The sequence below is a fragment of the Pteropus medius genome, unplaced genomic scaffold (assembly GCF_902729225.1).
Source record: "Pteropus medius unplaced genomic scaffold, Ma_sr-lr_union100, whole genome shotgun sequence".
NCBI lineage: Eukaryota > Metazoa > Chordata > Mammalia > Chiroptera > Pteropodidae > Pteropus > Pteropus medius.
This window is the reverse complement of record NW_024349797.1, coordinates 22,984,926-23,007,370: the sequence shown is the minus strand read 5'-3', so window position 1 is coordinate 23,007,370 and position 22,445 is coordinate 22,984,926. Positions and strand designations below refer to the sequence as shown.

Here is a 22,445-nt window from a genome sequence, read left to right as displayed (position 1 = left end):
ATTTTCCCTCCCCCATCACAGCGGTGTGCTCGCGAGGTGAATGGCGCATCTGCATTGTCCCAGTGTGGGTGGCGGTGCGTGGCCCTGAGATGGAAGGGCGTCCTGTCTAGGGTGGTCCCACCTTGTGCCCTGAGCCGCCAGGGACAGGCGACCCTGACCTGAGGTGGGTGAGCTGATCTTATTTGTTTTTATTCATCTTTCCTCAATGTCTGTAGAGCTCACGTGTATTTCAATGTTTACTATTAGAAGTGTTTGGGGTCATTTAGAAGTTTGGTGGTGTCTTTGTGACCAGAAATATGCCGTAGGAACTTAACTCTTGTCTGTACCAGTCAGCCCAGGATGCAACTGGTTACATGTTGTTTTGCTTATAGTCGCAGTTTCTAAGAACTTACTGATGACGTCAAGTGAGGATGTGCTGTACACACCCACGTATACAGAAATACCCTCAGCTCACCTACATAAATATGCATGGAGGAAGGACAAGGATTGGAAAAACATCCCAAACTATTTAACAGTTATCTCTGGATAATGGTTTAATGAGTCAAGTGTTTCTTTATACTTTTCTGTGTCTTTTGAACTTTCAGCAATATATAAATGATACTTGTAGACTGGTTTTTAAAGTTTAAAGTTTTAACCAATATGCGCAGGGCTTACTTTAAAACTGCAAGTTTATTTTAGGCAATACCAGTATTTAAAAATCTATTAACTTTTTATTCTGCTCTTTTCTTCTAGGTCTAGAAAAAAATAAGATAACATTACAATTAAATTCTGACTTCAAAGATGCCAACGGGTAATACAATAGCAGGAGGCACTAACGCAATCGTGAACTGTAATAACAGGACAGTAGTTGAAACGAAGAGAAGACTGAAGATTAATTAACTCGACTCGAGAGACGCATCTAGAACATGAAGCAAGGGGAAGAGTCTGCGAACATGGACACTACTCGCGGCTCTACCACTGGTGCCCCGTGGCAGCATCGCAGCCCGCTCTGAATTGTGAAATGCTATCAATAAAACGGGGACAAAAATTTCCTCTCGGTTACTGTAAAAACTGAATATTGGAGCACAGAGCATTTTAATCCAGTGCTTGGCATGAAGGCTCACTATCCTTAATACTCAGTTCTGGGTACTGTAACTGAAGACGGGCATTGTGACCAACTGCGACACATCCAGGAGGGCAACAGGCGTGACGAGAGACCCCAAAATCTAAAAAACACTTGAAGAACCAGGCAGGTTTACCCTGGACTGGGATGACAAAGGAGGTAGGATGACTGAACATCTGAAAGACTCATATGGAACAGACTTATTTAGCAGATTCAGGAAAACAAAGCTTTACAAGTTAGACTTTTACAGGCAGACTTCAGCTCTGTTAGAAAGGACATGTTCAAAAATGAAATAGATGTTTTTTGTAAGTTACTGGAAGGGGCGAGAAAAAGGAAATACTTTAAAAGTCCTCCCCGGCACAGTAAAGACATCAGAAACTCCAACACACGTCCTGCCAGTCTGTCCTCCATTCCAAACTCATCGAGAAGCAGCTTGATGGAGGAAATTAAGGCACTCTTTTAAATCAGGTTACACTGAGATTATTTTATTTTTGCTAAATTTAGCATTACTAAGAGTCATCAAATTTGGACCAAAAAAAGATTCTCATTGGTCAAAATTAAACATGTGTAACATACGAGCTCTTTTCATCTTAACATGCTGACTCCGCGGCTGAACCGCACGGCGGGGACATTTGAAAAGCGTGGTCTCTACATTGGCCCGGCGTGGGAATCTGTGAACAGAGATTCTCAGACCGCGGAGCTCAGCGTGGGAAACCCGACCGACGCCTGCGCGGTCCGGCCGTAACTCACCACCTGACAGTCGTCTGATGAACGTTCACCACTGCGGCCTTTCCTAAGCCCTGCCATGTTTCAGAGCATTGATTATTAACCTTTTTTTTGTTTGTTTTCAGAGACCCCTTTGAAAATCCAAACGTCCTTTTCTCCAGAAAAACACACATATAATAAAAAACCTTGTCGTGTGATTTCCAAGTTCGCAAATCCCCATGAATTCCACTCATAGACTCCACTGAAAAATTCTCAAAAAGGGGATTTCGGTTTTCTTCTCTGAAATTTTAAGTTATGGAGAAAATAATAACTTTGAAAGTGGCAAAGACTGTGGTATTATATCGGATAAAAGATTATTCACACATGGTGCCATTTAAGCAGAAGGGACAGAAAAGCTGACAAAAAGCAAACTCTGAAAATACGTTATTACTAATAGCTATGAGACTCCTACCACCACACCCCTACGAAAAAATTCAAGATAGCTCAGAATAGTCATCCTAATAAAATTTTAAACACATGAAATCGCCAATTCCAAAGTTTTACTTTTAGCTAGGCTGAAGTCTTGTATTATAACACCTGCTGCAATAACACATATTTGCCCTTTGTAATCCTTCAAATTAGAAGTCTGTTCAACTCTTCGTCTTTATAAATCTATAAATTCCCAGCTGAGGGAGTTAGTTATACACTGTGTTATAATTTTCTTTCCACTCTGAGCCTTTCTTCCTAGTTACTTCACTATTAGCTTGTACAGCATTTTGAAAAAAGTAGATTAGGACACCATAGGTTAGTAATCTTTAAATCACGATAGGCCACAGTAAAGAAATACACACTCTGAAACTTTTGAAATTATTCATTTAAAAAATATAAGAGAAATAATATATGTACAGACTTTGAAAATCTTATTTAAAATTTTGCATTCCGTAAGAGGGTGGAAAACAAAGGTGTTCTAAAACTTACGTTTTGCTTCTGATAGATTCTGATTAGGTGACCAGACCAGCATGCCGAGATTGTCTCGTTCTTGACTGCGTCTTGCTAATTTGGCTTGGTGGAAATAAAAAAGGAAATTCTTATTATAATTTAACAGACATAAGAAGCGACGATTACCAGCACCCTGTGGTCCTTTCACCTCAGAACACGGTGACATCCCCCACCCCCTGCTGAAATCTGCCCATCGGATCCCGCACAGTCACCGCCACAGGGTGAGGGGGGTGGAGGAGGCTCTGAAGTTTTCCAAACAGTCCTACTTCTAAGTCTTCTCCTTCTTTACTACTACTATTTAACAAACAGGTATGTATGCTGCAGGTGTAATTATTGTTCTCGTCTGTGCGGTCGCTCGGCTAGGAGGAGGCAGCCAGGGCTGAACTCAGACAGAACGGCTCCGGTGCCCAAGTGTTTACGCATATACACTATGATGCTCTGCTTTCGGACAAGGGACAGCGGAAAGGGAAGCCACGGCAGCGAGCTGCTCAAAGATTCTGTTAAAATATAAATCCTTCGTGTGTACTTTGAATATCGTTACCCTTCTCTGCCAGAGGAACTTTTTAGTGACGTAACAGGAATCCAAAGATTCTTTTGACTTTATTAAAGAATAACCACTAAAAAGATTTAACCTGAAAGGAAGCTTCTGAAGTGCATTCAAATTCTTAAAAATCTGCAATACGAAATGGTAGGCCGAAAGGTTTGCAAGCGCAAACCTCATAAAAGAGAAGGAAATCTTGCCATTTGCAACAACATGGATGGACCTAGAGGGTATAACGCCAAGTGAAATAAGTCAGACAAATACCGTAGGATTTCACTTACATGTGGAATCTAAATAACAAAACAGAAATAAACTCATGGTGACAAAAGAACATTTTGATGGTTGCCAGTGGGAGGAGGTCTGGGGGGCTGGGTGAAAAAAGTAAAGGAACTGAGAAGTACAAATTAGTAGTTACCAAATAACCATGGGATGTGACATACAGCACAAGGAATACAGTTAACAGTATTGTAATAACTACGTAGAGTGCCAGGTGGGTCCTGAGCTTATCAGAGGGAGCCCTTCATAAGGTATATAAATGTCTAACCACTATGCTGTACACCTGAAACTAATGTTATACTGAATGTCAACTGTAGCTGAAAAAAAATTTTTAAACCTTAAAAAATAAACCCAGACCTACCTGGAAGGAGGATTACAAGGAAACGGAAGTTATCAACTCCCATCAAAAGGAAGAAGAAACGGTATTCACACCACTAATGGGAATGTACATTTACAACTATAGAAAGTTGGCAAGGTGAGGTAAAGGCGAAGTGTGGATACCCTACAACCCAGCGATCCATTTCTAAGTGTAAGATATATATACAACGGCAATGGTTTCCCAACACAGGCCAGACCTACTGAAATTAATTTACTGGGTTCTAACCAACATTAAAAAAAAAAAAAGAATTTTAAAAACACAAGTACATTGTTTAATTAAATATGTGTATGAACTACTGGTGGAGATTTTTACGTCTGATGCTACTTGGTTTTATGTGTCAACTTGGCTAGTTTACAGTAACCAGCCGTTGACTCAAACACTAATCTAGGTGTTGCTGTGAAGTACTTCGTAGTTGTGGCTGGCACCTACAGTCAGCTGTAGTCAGTCAGTCTACGACATGGAGGGATGCGTCTAATCACCTGAAGGCTGTAAGAGCAAAACTTGCAGTTTCCCAGAAGAAACTGTGCCTCAGGACAGAAGGCCACAGTCACACAAGCCAGTCCCTTCCGAATGTCTGAACACGCGCACACGCACCCCCGTTGGTTCCGCTTCTCTGGAGAACCCTGACTCACATGGATTGCTACCACAACACTGCTTACGGTACTGAAATACAGGAAAATCTTAAAAGTCCGTCAACAGAAACTAGTTAAACTGCAGTATGTGCATTCAAAGGAATTAAATACAGGAAATAAAATTCATCAGATCTACAGATAGCAACAAGCAAGGTAAAGAAAATGTATGATACCATAATGTAAATAATAAAAATATAAGAACAACGTTACATGTTATCGGGAGTACATACATTTGAAGTATAAAATGTGCACAATAAAGCTATTTTTAAAATCCAGTAATGGCCACTCTGAAAGGAGGCTACCTTGCTTTTGGCTGTTACCCGTAATTCTTCATTGCTTTCTGTAAATCTGGGTGGGAGGTAAGCAAATACTATTGTCTGTAGTTTTTATATTTGTAGAAATTCAAAACATTTTTAAAAAGAATTAAAAAGAAAAAAAGAATTAAGGAAGCCTTCACTGTATGATCTGATGTCACCTAATACAGTATCTGTGTCCAAATTTAAAATAATCTTGTCTCACGCTAAGGAAAACACTCAAGTATATTTTCTCATTCTACATAATGCAAATTTCATTTGTCAACTGCTTGGGACCAGAGCAACAATTCACACTTACAGTTTACAATCCCACCCTCAGTAGATGAGGGTTCTAATTTTCCAACATCTTCTCCAATACTTGGTATTACCTGACTTTTCGATTCTAGCCAGTGATGTGAAGCTGTGTCTCACTGTGGTTTTGATTTTTCATTTCTCTTATGACTAATGACTTTGAGCATATTTAGTACACTTATTGGCCATTTGGATATGTTCCTTGGAGAAATGTCTATTCAGATCTTCTGCCCACTTGAGAACTGGATTATCTGACTAGACAGAGAATGTAAAATGGTATAGCCGCTTCGGAAAACAGTCTAAAGTTCTTCAAAAGGTTAAATATAGTAACTGTGTAACCCAGCAACTCCATTCCTAGGCATGCAGCCCAGAGAAATGAAAACCCATGTCCACATAAAAACCTGTACATAAATGTTTGCAGCAGCATTATTCATAACAGCCAAAGGGTGAAAACAAGTCAAATGTCCATCAACTGATGAATGAATATATAGTATAGGCATGTGGTGGAATATTATACTGCTAGAAAAGGGGATTTAGTACCATCTAGCATGGATGAAACCTAAAAACATCATGCTAAGTGAAAGCAGCCCGTCACAGAAACAAAAACTGCGTTATTCCATTGACATGAAATGTCCAGAATAGGCAATGCTGTAGACACAAAAAGTAGGTTAGTGGTTGCCAGAAGGTGTGGGGTGCTTGGGGAAAATGGGGGGTGACTGCTAATGGGTACTGGCTTTTTTACGGGATGTTGAGAATTGTCTAAAATTGACCACAGTGAAGTTTGCACAACTGTGAATATACTAAAAACCAATGAATTACATATTTTAAACAGGTGAACTGTACATTTCATGAATCACATCTCAACGAAGCTGTTATAAAAAACAAGTGAGAATACCTGTTTTGTTTTTAGCATATGTATTTTTTTATGAATAGATGAATGAAAAAGCAAGCGTATCAAACTGTATGCAGATAAGAAAAACCACCTGGTTGTGATTTTGCTCCATAGAGTTCCTTATTGTTTGGATTTTTCATCCTAAGAATGCACTCAAATAGTACTTATTTCTCTTTTTAAAAAAAATATTAAGGAAATGAATTTGAAGAACTCTGAGCTCTGAGAGTGACATCCACTACAATAGCAGTAAAGAAAGTAAAATCACACTTAAGTTTCAGTAAATTTGATCTCATTCTCACAATTTTATAGTTATTATAGTGAGGCACATTACCACAGATCCAGTGCCTAAAAACACTTGGGCACCAAACAAGCAGCCTTAAAACCCTGTAACTATAAAGCAAGACTGTCTCCTTTTTACTGTCCTTGGCCTAGCAGAAGGAAAAAAAGAGCTAACTTTCCTGGAGGATTAGACTCTCAGATCAGCCAATATGGGCTCACATTCAAAGATGACAAATACTCAAGCACACACTGTCGGTAAGAGTTTACTGATACCAGACTCAGGATAGTGTAATTAACAAATACAGAATTATAAATAAATATTAAATGTTTAAAGAAATAGAAATTGGAATCACAAAAATGAGTAAGTAACAAAACAGCATCAAAAATTACCAGAAAGGTTTGAAAAAGAACCACCTGGTACTTTAAATACACATGCGCGCACGCGCGCGCACACACACATAAAATCGTTCAAACAAAAACTTAAATTAAGCAGCAGGTTAGCTTGCAGTTGAAAAGCTGCAACTCTAAAACATTATTCACAACAGAGAGATAAGATAAAAAAATACAAAAGACAGGTTAAGAGATATGGAGGATGGAAAAAGTAAGATAAACATATGTCTAATCAGGGTCTCAGAAAAAGAGTATAGATTTGAGGAGGCAATATTTGATGCAATACAACCTAAAAATTTTGCAGATAAAATGAAATACATGAATCCACAGACAGAGGAAGTATGTCCACTGGGGACATGAATAAAAAGAAAACCATACCTGGGTCCACTACGGTAAGACTGGAGAATGCCTGAGACAAAAAGAGATATCTTACTAACGGCCTGAGACAATTTCTTATAAAGTTGAGCTTAAAACTACCTTATTAGCTAGCAATTCAACTCCTACATATTAACTCAAAAAAATGAAATGTTTACCCACAAAAAAATGTTAATAGCAGCCTTATGTACGATAGCTAAAAACTAGAAATGATCCCAGTGTCCATCAATAGAAGAATGAGACTAGATAAACAAGCAGAGGCATACTCATACAAAGGAATGCCACACAGAAATAAAAAGGAACGAATTGCTGATACAAGCATCAACATGGATTAACTGCAAAAAAAAAAAAGAAAGAAAAAGAAAGAGAGAGAGAGAGACAGAGACAGAGACAGAGACAGACCCCAGACGCTAAAGACTACATACTGCACAATTCTATTAATGTGAAATCCGAGAACAGTAAAACCTGCTGTGTGGATGGGAGAGAAGGGGTGGTCCCTGGAAAGGGGAATGAGAGAACCATTTGGGGTGACGGAAATGCTCCTGGCCTCGTTTGAGGTAGCAGATGCACAGGTATGTACAACTGTCAAACTTCACTTACCACTTAAGATCTGTGCATTTTATTACAAATAAATGACAGATGGAGAGTAAAATTCCCAATAGCAACAGAAGCCAGAGACAGTGGAATAATATCTTAGAATGTATCCCGCAAAACTCTCAGGAACATGGGCAAAATAAAAATGTTTTCACATAAACAAAAACTTTGGGAGATTTTACCTAAAGAATATGCTCAGGGAAAAAAAAATCCTGAAAGGAAGGTTGATATGCAAAAAGAAATGGCAAGTAAACGAGACTTTTGTAATTACTGCCTATAAAAAACAAAAATTATGTCCAATTTAAGGAGTTTGGAAAAAGAACACAACCAAAGTTCTGGACAATAACAACATGTAACTTGGGGGCAGTAGAGCATAGCTAACGTGCTGTGCTCTAAAGCTGAAAGATTAACTTCATGAGATAAATTAGGCATGTACAGCCAAACATCAAGAATAGCTATTAAATAGTAGAGACAAATCTCTAACCCAGTACAAGGCAGAAAAATTAAAGGCTCCTTAAAAAATACAACCACAACAATAAACTTAAGAGTGGAGTAAGACAAAGCAGAATGACATGAAAATGATAATTTTATATGTACCTAACAAAAAAAAGTCTCAAAATATAGTAAAACTGGAAAATGGGATGTTAACAAAAACCTCATCATACTGAAAGATTAATACATCCGCCTGTTGACAGTCCAAATAAAAATTAAAAGACCTAAGCACGATGAACAAATTTTACTTATTGGACATACTTTGAAGGCTGCCTCTAATAACTAAGAGTATGAACATTCTGTTCAAGCAAGCTTACAAAATATTTACAAAAACTGACCAGGTACAAGGTTATGAAGCAATTCTAAACACATTTCAAAGAAGAGGTAGCATATAGATTATACTTTCTAACCACAATGAAATTAAAAGCCATAATTAAAAGGTAACCAAAAATTTCTATACCTTCAGAAATGATAAAATACTCTTAAATCATCTTGAGTCAAGAAAGAAATCCCAACCAAAAAAACCAATTTATTTTAATTAAACAATGGAAGACTATGAACTTATGAGAAACAATGGAAGAGGTTAGCTTACCAAAAAAAGTATAGCTATAAATGCTTATGATAAATTAGAGAGGCTGAAAATGACTCTGCTAAGCATTCGACTTAAGAACATGGAAAAAACAGCAGGATAAATCCAAGAAAAGAAGGAAGGCAACAAAGAACAGAAATTAATAAATGAATAGAACATAAGAAGGGATTAACAAAGCCATAGCTTGTCTCTCAAAAAACCTAATAAAATAGGTTAATCTTGACAAAGTTTGATAAAGAAAAATAAGAGAAGGTACAAATAATTTTAGGAATCAAAAAAGTGGATATAATTCCAGATCCATTAGAAATTAAAGATTAAATATTATAAGCAACTTTATGCCAAAATTTCAGAATTTAGGCAAAAGGACTGTGTTTGTACGAGGTTATATACATATGTGTTACGCTCCTCTCTCTTGAAGTAGTGGTAGTACTAGGAGCAACTGTTAAAAAGGCGCTGCCCCAAGTCCTCAAATGTATAAATGTATTAACTCATTTAATCTTTACACAATAACACACACACAATAAGTCATCAACACACACACACAGAAAGAGAGAGAGAGAGAGAAACAGAGGGAGAGAGAGAGAAGTACTAGCTCATACAGGCACAGAAAGGTGAAATAATATGCATAAAGACACACTGCAATTCCCTAAGCAAGTGAACTCACTGCTCAAGGTAGCGTGCCCATCAATATGGGAGGAAGACTTTACATGGCATTAAAAACAAAAATGTGACTGGAAAGGAAAGAAAGGTTACTGTCGGCCACTTCATGGTCGGCACAGCAACCTGTTTACATCCCCTGCTCTCCTAAGAACCCCTTCCCCACACCTAAAAAGCACTCTTTAACCTGTGGCGTGGAGGGGGAGGGGGAGTGACCACTCAGGGCCACTACGCCTAGCCTGGATGCCTTGAGCCACAACAGTAAGGGGAAGATAAAGAGTTTTTAGCCAAACGGATAACCAGAGAAAGAGGCAGGGAGAAAGATCGGCCAAAACTGAAATGATTTGTCATTCCCGTCCAAATATGCTTTTCTAGCCATCACCATACAGGATCAGTAAGCATATAGGATAAACTTGCCATTTTAAGATATGCTCACAATTACAGGTTTTAGCAACACATGTCCTGTTTTCCACAATCCTAACTGTTCTTGAAATGTTTTCGTCTTACCAGAAGCTTAACGAAGAAGTATGAAAACAGCAGGAACTGCACAAGGAGCTATGAATCAAAAGCCACCTTCTTGCTCAAGGTCCTGGTAAGAAACCAAAGTTCGGCCACCCCCACCTGACACAGAGGGCTCCAGGGTCATCTCCGCTCGAACCTTACAGGTCTCTGCAAGATCAAACCGTCTTCATTTCAAACTAGCTCTCAGAAGCAGGATGGCTGTTTTGTTTGCTTTAGAAAGTTAAATTCTATCTCCTATGGCTGTCACTGTCACACTCTGATACCTTCATTAAAAAACCACATGGCATTCCAAATACAGAGTAAGACAGATTATTCATCAGGAGTAATCATGAAAGAAAGGAATAAAGCTTTAAGAATTGATCAGTTCTTACTCCTAAATGGAGCAACTGGCCACCCATACTTTCACTAAATCCTGAGAAGCTGAGCATCTGTAAACTTAACCTGACGTTATCATTTTGTGATAATAATGTTGTGAAAAAATCATTTTGTGACTCCAAAATTTTGGGAATTCAGAAAGAAATGTAAATTGATCTACGGCGCAATCATACGATATTATCACTACAGTTATAGCTAACACGTACGCTTGCTGTGTGCCAGGTCATACTACATTTAATCTTCCTGACAGCCCTACGAGGAAGGCACTGTCGCTATCCCCATTCTATGCATGAGAAAATTAAGGCACAGAGAGATGAAGTAACTTGCCAAAACCACACCTACGCGCAGCAGGGCTGAGGGTCAAACCTGAGAAGCAGATTCCAGGGCCCACGACGTTAACCATATGCACGCTGCCTACATTTAGAGACACTATCAACTATCACTACACTGTATACAAAGTACATTTTTCCTCCTAACATTACCCGATTACGTATTTTTTTCCTTTTTCCTTTTTTTTAATGCCTACGGCACCTGGTCTTCCTACATAGCCTCCATCCAAGTACTAACCAGGCCTGACCTTGCTTAGCTTCCGAGATCAGACAAGATCGGGCACTTTCAGGGTGGCATGGCCGTACACCCCTTAAGTATTTTAACACATGAAAAGGCATAAAAATTCTCACATGACGTCTGTCCTCTATAAAACAAAGAGGTCAGACACAATTTCGATATTTAAATACTTGTACTTTCCTACCATCAAAGTGTACACTTCTTTGCCTGGCTCTCCTCTAGGCAATTCCTTTTTAAATGCGACAAGTTTATGTTGGAATAAATAAGTGCATAATTTGCAATCACCAGCTTTCTTGAATTAAAATCCACGATAACATAGAAACATTATAAAGCTCTGAAATATTCAAATTTGATGCAAATTCTCCTAAAATTTGATCAGACCCCAGATAAAACCTATCTCTGCCAGCTGATGAAAGCCAACATCAAAGGTGGTAAGTTATTTGGACAGCACGTGACAGTGCGTACCCTGATCATAGCCACCAACCCCTGCAAGTCATCTTGGACTCCTCCTTCTCTACCTCCTACCAGTCCCTCAACCCCAACCCACTGAACCCCATCAGCTTTTCTCAAATAAATCACACCCTCTCCGATCCCTCTGCCACGGCCTTATGTTTAGACCGTCATCTTTCCTCACCTTGTCTTAAGGGTCCCAGGATAACCAACACCCAACACAGACCTACCCTCCAATTCAGTCTCTCCATGGTTTTATAGCTCCTGCTTTTCTCCAGTTCATTTGTTCAATAAAAATATTTAAATCCCTAAAAAAAGAAATTCAGTCTCCCCACAATCAGAAGATTGTGGCCATCTTCTGAACCACAATTCAGATCAGAGCACTTTCGATGCTTAAAACCTTCCACAGGATGATGTCCACTCCTTAAGCATGGACTGCACAGTGACTTTCTTCAAAAGAGGACGGTATGGAAGGGGTGGGGGTGGAGTGATAACGTCACAGTGAAGAAACCTGACGAAACCTACCTCGGCCAGGTGGTCACGCTGACAGCATGCGCCCTTGATAAGACGTGATGAGAGTGGCACTTCACCCCTGTGGTCCTCTTGCCCAAACCCTCATCCTGATCACTAGAGAAACATCACACAAGTCCCATCTGACGAACATTTTACAAAAATCCTGACTAGTACTCTTCAAAACTGCTGAAGTCGTCAAAAACAAGGAAAGTCTTAAGAAACTGTCACAACCAAGAGGAGCCCAATGAGACATGGCAACTAAATGTAATGTGGTTATCTTGGATGGGAGCCCAGGACAGAAAAAGGACATTAAGTAAAAACTAAGGAAATCTGAATAAATTAAATTATCATGGCTTCAGGTAATAACAATAAAACCATATGGGCTCATTAACGTTAATGAATGCACCATACTAATGCAAGACAACAATAACGGGGGGGAACGGTGTGGCGGAGAATGCTCTGTACTTTTAGCAATTTCTGTAAATCTAAAACTATTCTAAAATAAAAAGTTTACTTGGGGAGAAAACCGGTTCCATACCCGCCCCCCGCTGCTACTGTCTCAGGGGAAGAAAACCCATGGCACTCCACGGCCCTCCCCACCTGGCCACTCGCCTTCCTCACCTCATGCTCCAGCCTCACGATTCCTGCCCCCACTTGCTGACTCCACTGCCTTTTTACCTTCCCATGTTTCCCTCACACCTTCCCTCACACCTTCCTTCTCCGCGGTGTCCCTCCCTGTCTCCTCCCACCAGCTAACTCCTACTAATCTTTCTCGACAGCCCAAGGGTCAGCCTCTCTGGAAAGTCTGCTGGGACTCTCCCAGTCCAGGCTCGCAGTCCACCCTCCTCAATGCTCCCATCACCCCGAGGGCCACCCTCAATCACAGCTTAGCCTCGGGTCATTCATGGTCTGCATAAGACACCTGCTGCTATGGAAAGAACAATGGCTTCTTAATTAAGACTCGATTATTATCAGCAGTGCTGCAGCTCCCCCTTATCCACAGGTGACGTGTCCCAAGATCCCCAGTGGGTGCCTGAAACCATAGACAGTACTCGCCCTACTTATCTATGGTTTTCCTATACATACACACCCATGATAAAGTTTACTTTATAAATTAGGAATAGTAAGAGATTAACAACAATATTAATAAGAGAGAACAATTACAACAGTAACTGTCATAAAAGTTCTGTGAATGTACAGTCTCTCTCTGTCTCATTCTCTGATAATAATCTGATCACCAAGGTGGCCACTGAGTGACTTGAGTGGGGAGCACGTACAGTGTGGATATGCTGGACAGAGGGATGAGTCACGTTCCGGGCAGGACAGACCAAGATTTCATCATGCTACTCAGAACGGCATGTAATTTAAAACATAAATTATTTCTAAAATTTTCCATTTAATATTTTTGTACTGTGGTTGACCGCGGGTAACTGAAACTGTGGAAAGCGAACCTGTGGATTGGGGTGGGGGGTCATTGTAATTATTATTAGTAAGAACCAATTATAATACACAAAACAATCCTATGAGATGAGACCTGTTCTACTTTGTCTGGAAGGAGGATTTAAGTGACTTGCGCTAGAGTATGACAGCCAGGATCCGAGCTCATATCTGAGACTGAACCCACGCCGGGCCGGAACTCCATCTTAGCCACTGTCACTGAGTGACGATGAACTTTTAGCTTCCTCGACCCCTGTTGAAAACAGAAAGGATAATGCCTACCTTGCACCCAGCTTTCTTTCTGTGTGGATTAAAAAGGGCACGTATCTGGTACCTGTACTCAATAACAATAAATAGTAGCAACGATTCTCTTCTGTCTCCTTGTCAGACTGAGGTGCTTCCCCAAAGCGGGATTAATATGCACAAAGCAACAAGTTCCCGCACGATGCCCTTTCTTCCCGCCCCGCCCCCCGCAGACGTGCAGACCCCCACCCCCCCACCCAACCCCTGCAGCCGTGGGGCGCCCACACAGCGACTCTGGAGCTCAGTCTGGCTCTACACCGTGGCCCTCCCCTCGCTCCTCACCACAGCGCCCCGCCCCTTAGGGGCAGAAACTCTGTCCCTGGGCGCAGAACTGGCTGCATCGCTGTCCAGTGCCCCAAGGCCAGCCGAAGCCCGATCGGTGTCTTTCCTGATTCCCCAAGAAGGAAGTCAGATTCTGATCAAATGCTGCTCAAGTCAACTGTCTACACTAGAAACTGGACTCGTGTGCCCAGTCTCTAACTAAAAACATCGTATTGTTCTCTCATCCTCCCTGACCTTCACATGTCTTGGACTCAGAATCAAGTCTTCTCTAGAGAAAACACACTTTCTTTCCACCTTATCAACTTACAGACTCATCATTTAACACCAATGAAATATCACCACATATAAACCTTCAACCAGAAGAGGACAAAACGTCTGAGGGCCCCATTAATTTCACAGTGGAATGTCTGATGCTCTGTATCCTCATTTTTCTTAACACTATTCCAAGCGCTAATAATCAGGACGGGCAAGACCACACAGGCAGACCTCGGGGCGCTGCGGGCGTGGTTCCAGACCCCCGCAGTGAAGCGCACATTTCGATAAGGCGAATCACACAAGTCTGTTGGTTTCCCAGTACATATAAAAGATATGTTTACACTATACTGTAGTCTGTTAAATGTGTCATAGCAATACATCTAAAACAATGTACGTACCGTCATTTAAAAATACTTTATCACTAAAGAATGCTAACCATCATCTGAGCCTTCAGTATGTCAGTCAGTGGACGGCCTTACCTTCAAAGCGTAAAAAGTGAGGTATCTGCAAAGCACAATTAAGCAAAGAGCAGTGAACCAAGGTCTGCCCCTCATGCCAGCTTAGCGGTGATGCTCCACCGTCATGAGAAACACAGGGCGCCTGGATCATCCTACAAGACGATAGTGCCCACACCATCACCACTACTCCGCAGCCCAGTGGAAACTTCAATTACTGAACCGTTAGCTGAGGATGTATCTTTGAAATTATGCCCATGTTATCAGAGTTTCCTTGGAAAGAGCTGAGTTAGGAAAAAGAGAACACGGAATTCTTTCTAAAAGTTTGGCAGAGCAGGATGTTAGAAAGGGGTACAGGAAAAGGAGCCTCCAAAAATGCTGACAGGAGTGTGCTGTAAATTAGTTTAGGCTTTCTGAAGGGCAGTTTGGCAATGTTTACCGAAGCCTCCACCAATTTATCCTAAAACAATCATAGAAATCTCATCTACAAAGTTGTTCGTCAAGTGCTGCTGAAAATGGCAATAAATTGAGAACAACTCAAATGTCCAACAAGAGACTTAAAAAGCTTGATACGAGTCTACAGTGGAAACTTCACACGCATTAAGAGAAGCTGCAGAAGTACATTCAATGACATGGGGAAACTATGTGGGCATTTGTGCCGTTGGGCTGGCTCTGACCCTATGAATAAGTGATGTCCACAGCATCCTGTCCTCAAAGGCCCTGATCAGCTCCTGTCGAGTCATTACAGAAGCATCCCATATAACAACTCATGTCCCATTAAAGCTGCTTCCATAAACACAAGTGCACTCACTGCACCACCACCCTGGCAGAGCCGTCTCCTGCACCCTGCGCACCTATAGCAAGAGCACATACCGCCGGCGGGGCGCCCTCGCCCCGGTGTCCTTCCCAAGTCCGACACTTAACATTAGGTTATGCTGTTGACTACATTTTCTGAGTTGTCTTCCCTCTGAAGTCTTATGAGGCTAGGGGATGCTGACAGTATAAAGCCACTGACATAGTTTAATGAAAGAAGAAGAAATGAATATTAATTCTTCGGTAAACCACACTATAGCCCAGAAGAGCGAAATAAAAAACAGCTCTATGGGACAGATTTTTTAAAACCTACATCATTATTACTGACTTTTCCATAACTAACTGATCCAGATCTGTGAGGATTTTATTAGATCCCTAGCTCCACAATCAATCTCTTTCCAGTGCTTTATCCCTTTGAGAAATTCTGGACACCCACACGCAGCCTGGAGAAAGCCCTGCGGGAGGCATGACAAGCATGAAGCTGCATGCCCTGACACCGATGGCGCCAACTTGATCGGACCCAGGCGCAGTGCGAAAACTGCCCGAGTGGTCAAATACCCACACTTACAACAAGCCACGTTCCGGAGAGCACAGAACCAAGTGAAAAATACGACTTTCCACTGTGATTTAAAATAGGAATTAGAGAATTCCTCTTTTTTGATATACAATGATATGCAAACAACTTAATAACAGACTTTTGGGGGTACTATTTCACTCCTGTAAGCAACGATCTTACACTGTACATGTAGTCTGAAGCTACAACTATTACCATTCTAATTCGAACTGTAACGCCTAACCAAAATAAACCACACTATAGCCCAGAAGAGCTTAGCAAAATCACCATGTAGTCTTACTGGTTGCTTTCTTTTAAAAACAAGTCTGAACCAATTTATAAGAGTGTAATTTATACAAGTTCATATATTAAAGAAACATCTATCCTTAATATTATACTTGAGAATGAAAATTACCATACAACCTCTCATTAGCATACTAACCTGGTACTACCACGATTTAACAATGGCAGAAAAACAAATGCTGTCAACTTCTTGATTGTAGTCACAGAAAAGGTATGTCTTTTTTTCCCAATTTGGAACAGACTGAAAATTAATTTTATTATACAAGATATAAAAAGAAACTTAGGAGGGAGAAAAAATGGCGTAGATGGGAGAGGCCCTGTTCATAGCTCTGGAGACCAAATCAAAGTTGTGACAGAAACAAGGAGCAGCAGCAAGGGAAAATCGCCTGGGACCTAGCCAGACAACTAGGGAGAAATCCAAGAAAGCGCCCTGCAACAGCAGAAGGTAGGACGGGGCGAGGACGTGGGGCTGCCTGGTCTGAGAGGCTGAGCGACACGGAGGCCGCAGCAGAAGCCTCTTAAAGGGGCCGCGTCCCCGAGCGGACTTTGGCGGTGACGGACCTGCTCGCTCTGAGCACCAGCGCTTATTCGGCTACGTGCAGGGGGCACCAGGGACTTACAGGGAGATATTGTCGGAGCGAGGGCCGAGCGGAGACTCGCTCTGTCCAGAAGCGCCCGCGGTGTCCACCGTTCCCTGTTGAGCCCTCCCTGCTCCCAGTGCACCCGACACTGCGCCGCCATAGCCGTGACGTCATCAAACTGGATTAGAGAGGTCGCTCAGCCCAGACGAGTCCCTGAAACCCCGCCTCCCTCAACTGTGGCCCCACCCAAGCCACATCCAGGTGTGTCCTCAGCGAGTCAGGTGCTCTTTGCTTAGACTCACACCGGTGGAGGCAGCTGGCCTCGGTTTCAGGTGTGGCCTTTTGAGTCAACTATAAGCACAACATCTGTGGATGGCTTGCTGAATCTTAATAGGTGGCCCTGCAGAGGCAGAGACTTGGGCTAAATTTGGCCTGCAGCTGAACCCCTCTCAGGACTGTGCCACTGGACGCCTACTTCACAAATCCACACTAATAAGACCGGGAGACTGAGGAGCTTTGCTTAGTACATGGAAACATAGACAGAAAGGCAGCCAAAATGGGAAGACAAAGATGCAGAAACCATATGACAGAACAGAACAGAGATCCAGATATAATGGAGTCAAGTAATCTAACAGTTGAACAGTTCAAAGCACTAACTATAAAGATGCTCAATTAACTTTTAGGAAGTGTAGATAAATTCAGTGAGAACTTCAATAAAGAGATGAAAAACATAAAAATGGAAATTATAAAAGGGAACCAGTCTGAAATGAGGAACACATTACCTGAGATGAGAAGTATATTAAATGGAATAAACAAAGGAATAAACACAGTAAATAAAGAAAAGGAACAAATGCCCTATCTAGAGGATGGGAAAACCAAGGACACACAATCAGAATGGCAAGAGATAAGATGCCGAGACTATAAAAATAATTTAAGGAGCATATGAGACACTATTAAGGGTCTAAATATCCGTCTAATCGATGTAAATGAAGAAAATCAAGATGCTGAACAACTGTCTGAAGAAATAATGATGGAAAACTTCCCTAACTTGATGAAAGAAATGGACAAAAAAAAAAACCCAGGAGGCTCAGAGAATCCCCAAAATCAGAGATCCAAAGAGGTCCACACCAAGACACATCATAATTAAGATGCCAAAGTTTAAACGCAAAGAAAGAATATTAAAAGCAGCAAGAGAAAAACAGATAGTTACTTATAAGGGAACACCCATAAGACTGGAGGCTGATTTCGCAAAAGAAACTATGTATGAGAGAAAGGCTTGGCCAAAGATATTCGACAGGATGACGACCCAGGATCTACAACCAAGAATAATTTATCCACCAAAGCTATCATTTAGAGTTGAAGGACAGATATAAAGAGCTTCCCAGACAAAAATAAGCTAAAGGAATTTATCACCACCAAGCCAATACTACAGGAAATGCTGGAGGGACTTCTTTAAGAAGAAAAAACATGTATTAAAAACAAGAATAAAGAATGGTAACAACTACATTCTTATCAATAAGTACCTTAAATAGAAAAGAAATAAGAGCTCCAACCAAAAGATAGACTGGCTGAAAGGATAAAAAAAAATGACCCCTACATATGAAAAGGAAGGGGAGGGATAAAGATATTGCTTTGATGGACCTAGAAGGTATTTAAGTCAGGCAGAAAGATAAACACTATATGATTTCACTTATATCTGGAATCTAAGGAATAAAAAGAAGAAACTCATCAAAAACAGACTCACAAATATAGTGGACAATTTGGTGACGGACAGAGGGAGGGGGGGTTTAGGGGACTGGGAGAATGGAGTGAAGGGTTAAAGAAGTACAAATTAGAAGCTGATGGATGGTCACGAGGATGGGGAGCGTGGCATAGGGAATGCAGTTAGCATTAATACGTTGGCTAGGTGGAGGGTCAGGAGGGGGAGGCAGCAACTGGGGGGATCATTTTACAAACTATATAGATGTCTAACCAATGTACTGTATACTTGAAATGAATTAAAATAAATAAATTTAAAAAAACAACAACTAATTTTTGCCCCAAAAGTAATCTATACAGAGTATCTTCAAATTTTCATATTTAAGGAAATCACTTACAAATCAAAACAAATATCACTTATATAATACATCAGATTTATAGATTTATAGATTTATCAGATTCATAGAGAAATTCATAATTTTCTCTAAAAATCAGCAAAGTTCAACATTCCCCAGACGCATAAACCATGCCAACTTTGGTTCGCATCCACAGGGAACTTGCTGAGATGAGCTGGTTAAATAGACGGGCTCAGAACAGGCTCGGAACTGACACAGGTTAGAATCCCAGGTCTGCCGCCTACAATGTTTAAGACACTGGAATTGCTCCTTAGAAGAAAGCCTTTATTTTCTCATCTGGAAAAGATGGGTACAAAAATCTCTACCTCACAGTGAAAGAATTAAATGAGATAACAATTATGTAAAGTGCTTAGCTAAATGCCTTGGCACACCGTGACCACTCTGCTCACCAAATAACTGATTGCTCATTATGAAAGCCAGAGTAAAACAAGCAAAAAACACCCTAAAAATAATGGCACCTAACTTTACGCTCCTTGGCTATGGCTCTCTTTTCCGACGTTCCTGAACATTATTGATCTAGACCCCAAATAGCTTGTTCAGGTTGAAAAACATCAAACTTTCTGCCTCCTCTCAATTGCCTCCAAATTCAAATCTATTCCATAAACAGCAGCAAGAAATATCTCCACTATACTGTCCACGTATATTACATCACAGTACCTTGTACAACTTCTCTAAAATCCATGCAAGCTCAGAAACTGACTCATAATGTTACAGCTACAAAGAACTTCACAGATGGAGTTTGCTCTGTTTAATCTACAGACCCGAGCAAAGCGCCTTCCTGCCCAAGTAGTGACCCAGTATCGAGGCTAGACTAGCTCTTTAATGCAGGCTCCCATCCTAATTCCAGCCCAGAGTTCTCTTCGCCACGCTCTACATTCAGCCCAGACCTTTCTTGTTTAAGAAAAAAGCATGATTCCTTGTCCTCAGCATTCTGCAGCATGTCACAAATTTCCTGGTAAAACAAGGTGGATATTTTTGCTGGTAAAACAAGGTGAAATTTTTTGTTGTTAATGTAATGTTATCTGCCATCAGAATAGCTAATATAAAAATGGAAGATTTTTATGGGCACTAATGATTCTGGTACCTAGCTATTTGTAAATGTTGATGCAGTGAAGATATATTTGTTTTAATATTAAAGATCTCATAACTTTCTATCAACAAAACAAGCCTACTTATTCATACGCAAAGAGCTAAGTTCAGTAATTCTTCCGAATATTTATGGAGATCCTATGTAAAGTGCTTCTTTTTAAAATCAAATAAAAAGCCCAACAAGCCAATAGAAAAATGGGCAAAGATTTTCATAGAAAAAGCAGCTTCCCTGCAGAATTTCAAATAATTTATGTAAATACTCCCTTCTTCCAGGAGGGGGATCTTAATTACCCCCACTTAAGTATGGGTTAGACTTATTAGTAACTTGACTCCAAGAACTACAGCATGAAACAGGGTGGGTAACTTTACAGTACAGAAACCTGGAAAGCTACCTTGGCCATGTAATCAAGGTTATTAACACAATCAGTGGTTAAGTCATGATGACAACACATACACACCCCCAACTCCACCGTGAGATGCAAAGGGCGCCTCCCTCTGTAGATCCTTCCCCACACCCATAATGCCAGTCTAATCATAAGAGAAAGGTCAGATAAACTGAAGGATATTTTACAAAGTATCTGACTAGAGCTCCTCAAAACTCTGAAGGTCACGAATAACAAGGAAAGACTGAGAAAACTGTCACAGACCAGAGGAGACGGAGAGACCAGAACGAAAAAGCACATTAATGGGAAAACTAGTGAAATCTGAATCGAGTCTACAGCTGAGTTAACAGCAACATCCCACTGTTGGCATCTCAGTTTTGAAAGTGTGACGAAATGGACGGAAAGACGTGAACACTGGGGACGACCAGGTGAGGGGTGCTGATCTGCGACAAACAGGAAGGGGAGGAGGCTTGACAGCCGCTCTGTTCCTGAGACAGTTCATACTCTAACAACTCCCAGAATTAGTGCCATACACAGAAGAAAAACTACAGTGTGCAGCTAATTTTTTAGGAAGGTCACTCATCAGAAAGGACAGCCTTGGACTTGTTTCAGAGAAGCAACAGATGGGAAACTGCCTAGCTTAAATTTATCCTTAATTATCAGATCTTACAGGCAAATGTGTAATGCTTAAATCCCACTAAATAAATAAACCAACATTTCTAATATCAAAAAGAATGGATAAGCCAGAAAGTTTTGTTTTATACTCTAGATAGTTTTCCAGGGTGCTGGTATAGACATTCTAATTACATGGCAATTACGAAGTTCTTTTCATCTTCAAAAGCCATTAACTAACACCTCTGTCTGTGTTAGAGCAATCTTCTTCTAAAGCGAAGACAACCTCACTAGAAAAAGTTAAGATATGATAGCGCCAAGTGGAAGTAAAACAGTCTTAGACTAGGATTAAAACACTAGGGGGTTTTAACACACACCTAACAAAAAGCCAAATATGCCTGTAGCCTTAAACACGAGGACAAGAAGCCACCTCAGAGGACTCACCGTAAGAACAATCCAGGTGGGAAATCCTTAATGTAGACACTAGGCACACATCAGCATCCACCACTGTAATGAGGGATAGTTCGCAAAGATCCTTCAAAAACCTTTCCACAAGTTTCTACCCTGTATGTGTTTGGGTTTACATAGTCAACCTAATGAAATTATGTAAGGGAGAAAAAAAACAAGGCAGCCTTGAGGGATTTTTAAAAAATATCTGAGGAAAGTGAATTCAAAGAATGAAAATAATTTATTTCTACTCAAGTGGATGGGTTCACCAAGAAACATTACAACTCACACAAGCCTAATCTTATTTCTGGAATCCACTGCATTGTCTGGGTCACAAAAATATTTTTGTCTTTTTTATTTTATAGACACTACTAGTGGGAGCGGAGAGAAAGGACAAGATGAAAGGAAATATTTATTGATCAACTATTATGTGCCAGGCACTTTCGTAAACATTAGCTTATACTCACCACAACTCTCTGAAAGAGATATAAAAGCCACTTCTTAAAAACAGGAAGACCATAAAAACACAGGAGAACGTTAGGACAAAGCAAAAGAAAGCAAATTACAATACTGACCACCGGAAAGGTGCCGAGAAGAAAGAATGCCAACAAACTTCAAGACAGACAAAAAAAGTCTGACTGCGAGTCCTGCAGCTTCCTGCCACTCTAAAGTTTAACAGGTAAGATATTCTTTCGGAAGCCAGTGTTGAAACACACACAGAAAAAACTAGTAAAAATGGTTGTCTCCTGTGAAGGGGGAAATGGAAGGCTAAGGATGCAGGAGAAATCTCCTTTTCATTGTAAAGACCGTTTCTGCATCTTTTAATTTTGTGCCTCATACCTTTATTACCTATCCAAATATTCAATAAAACTTTGCTTAAAAAA

At 40.6% G+C, this 22,445-nt stretch overlaps 1 protein-coding gene and 1 pseudogene across 3 annotated transcripts in view; both read right to left on the bottom strand.

Annotated features, from left to right (window-relative positions):
* RCOR1 (REST corepressor 1) overlaps positions 1 to 22,445 on the bottom strand; it is a 95,773-nt gene that overhangs the window by 31,866 nt on the left and 41,462 nt on the right. For 2 of the 3 annotated variants that reach the window (XM_039884279.1, XM_039884277.1), the window contains exon 3: positions 2,786 to 2,869. The exons of the other annotated variant lie outside the window; for it this stretch is intronic. In XM_039884279.1, the coding sequence (XP_039740213.1) occupies positions 2,786 to 2,869 (84 nt within the window). The remainder of the gene's footprint in view (positions 1 to 2,785; positions 2,870 to 22,445) is intronic. 3 annotated transcript variants of the gene reach the window in all.
* Positions 10,924 to 11,041, bottom strand: LOC120619884 (uncharacterized; annotated as a pseudogene).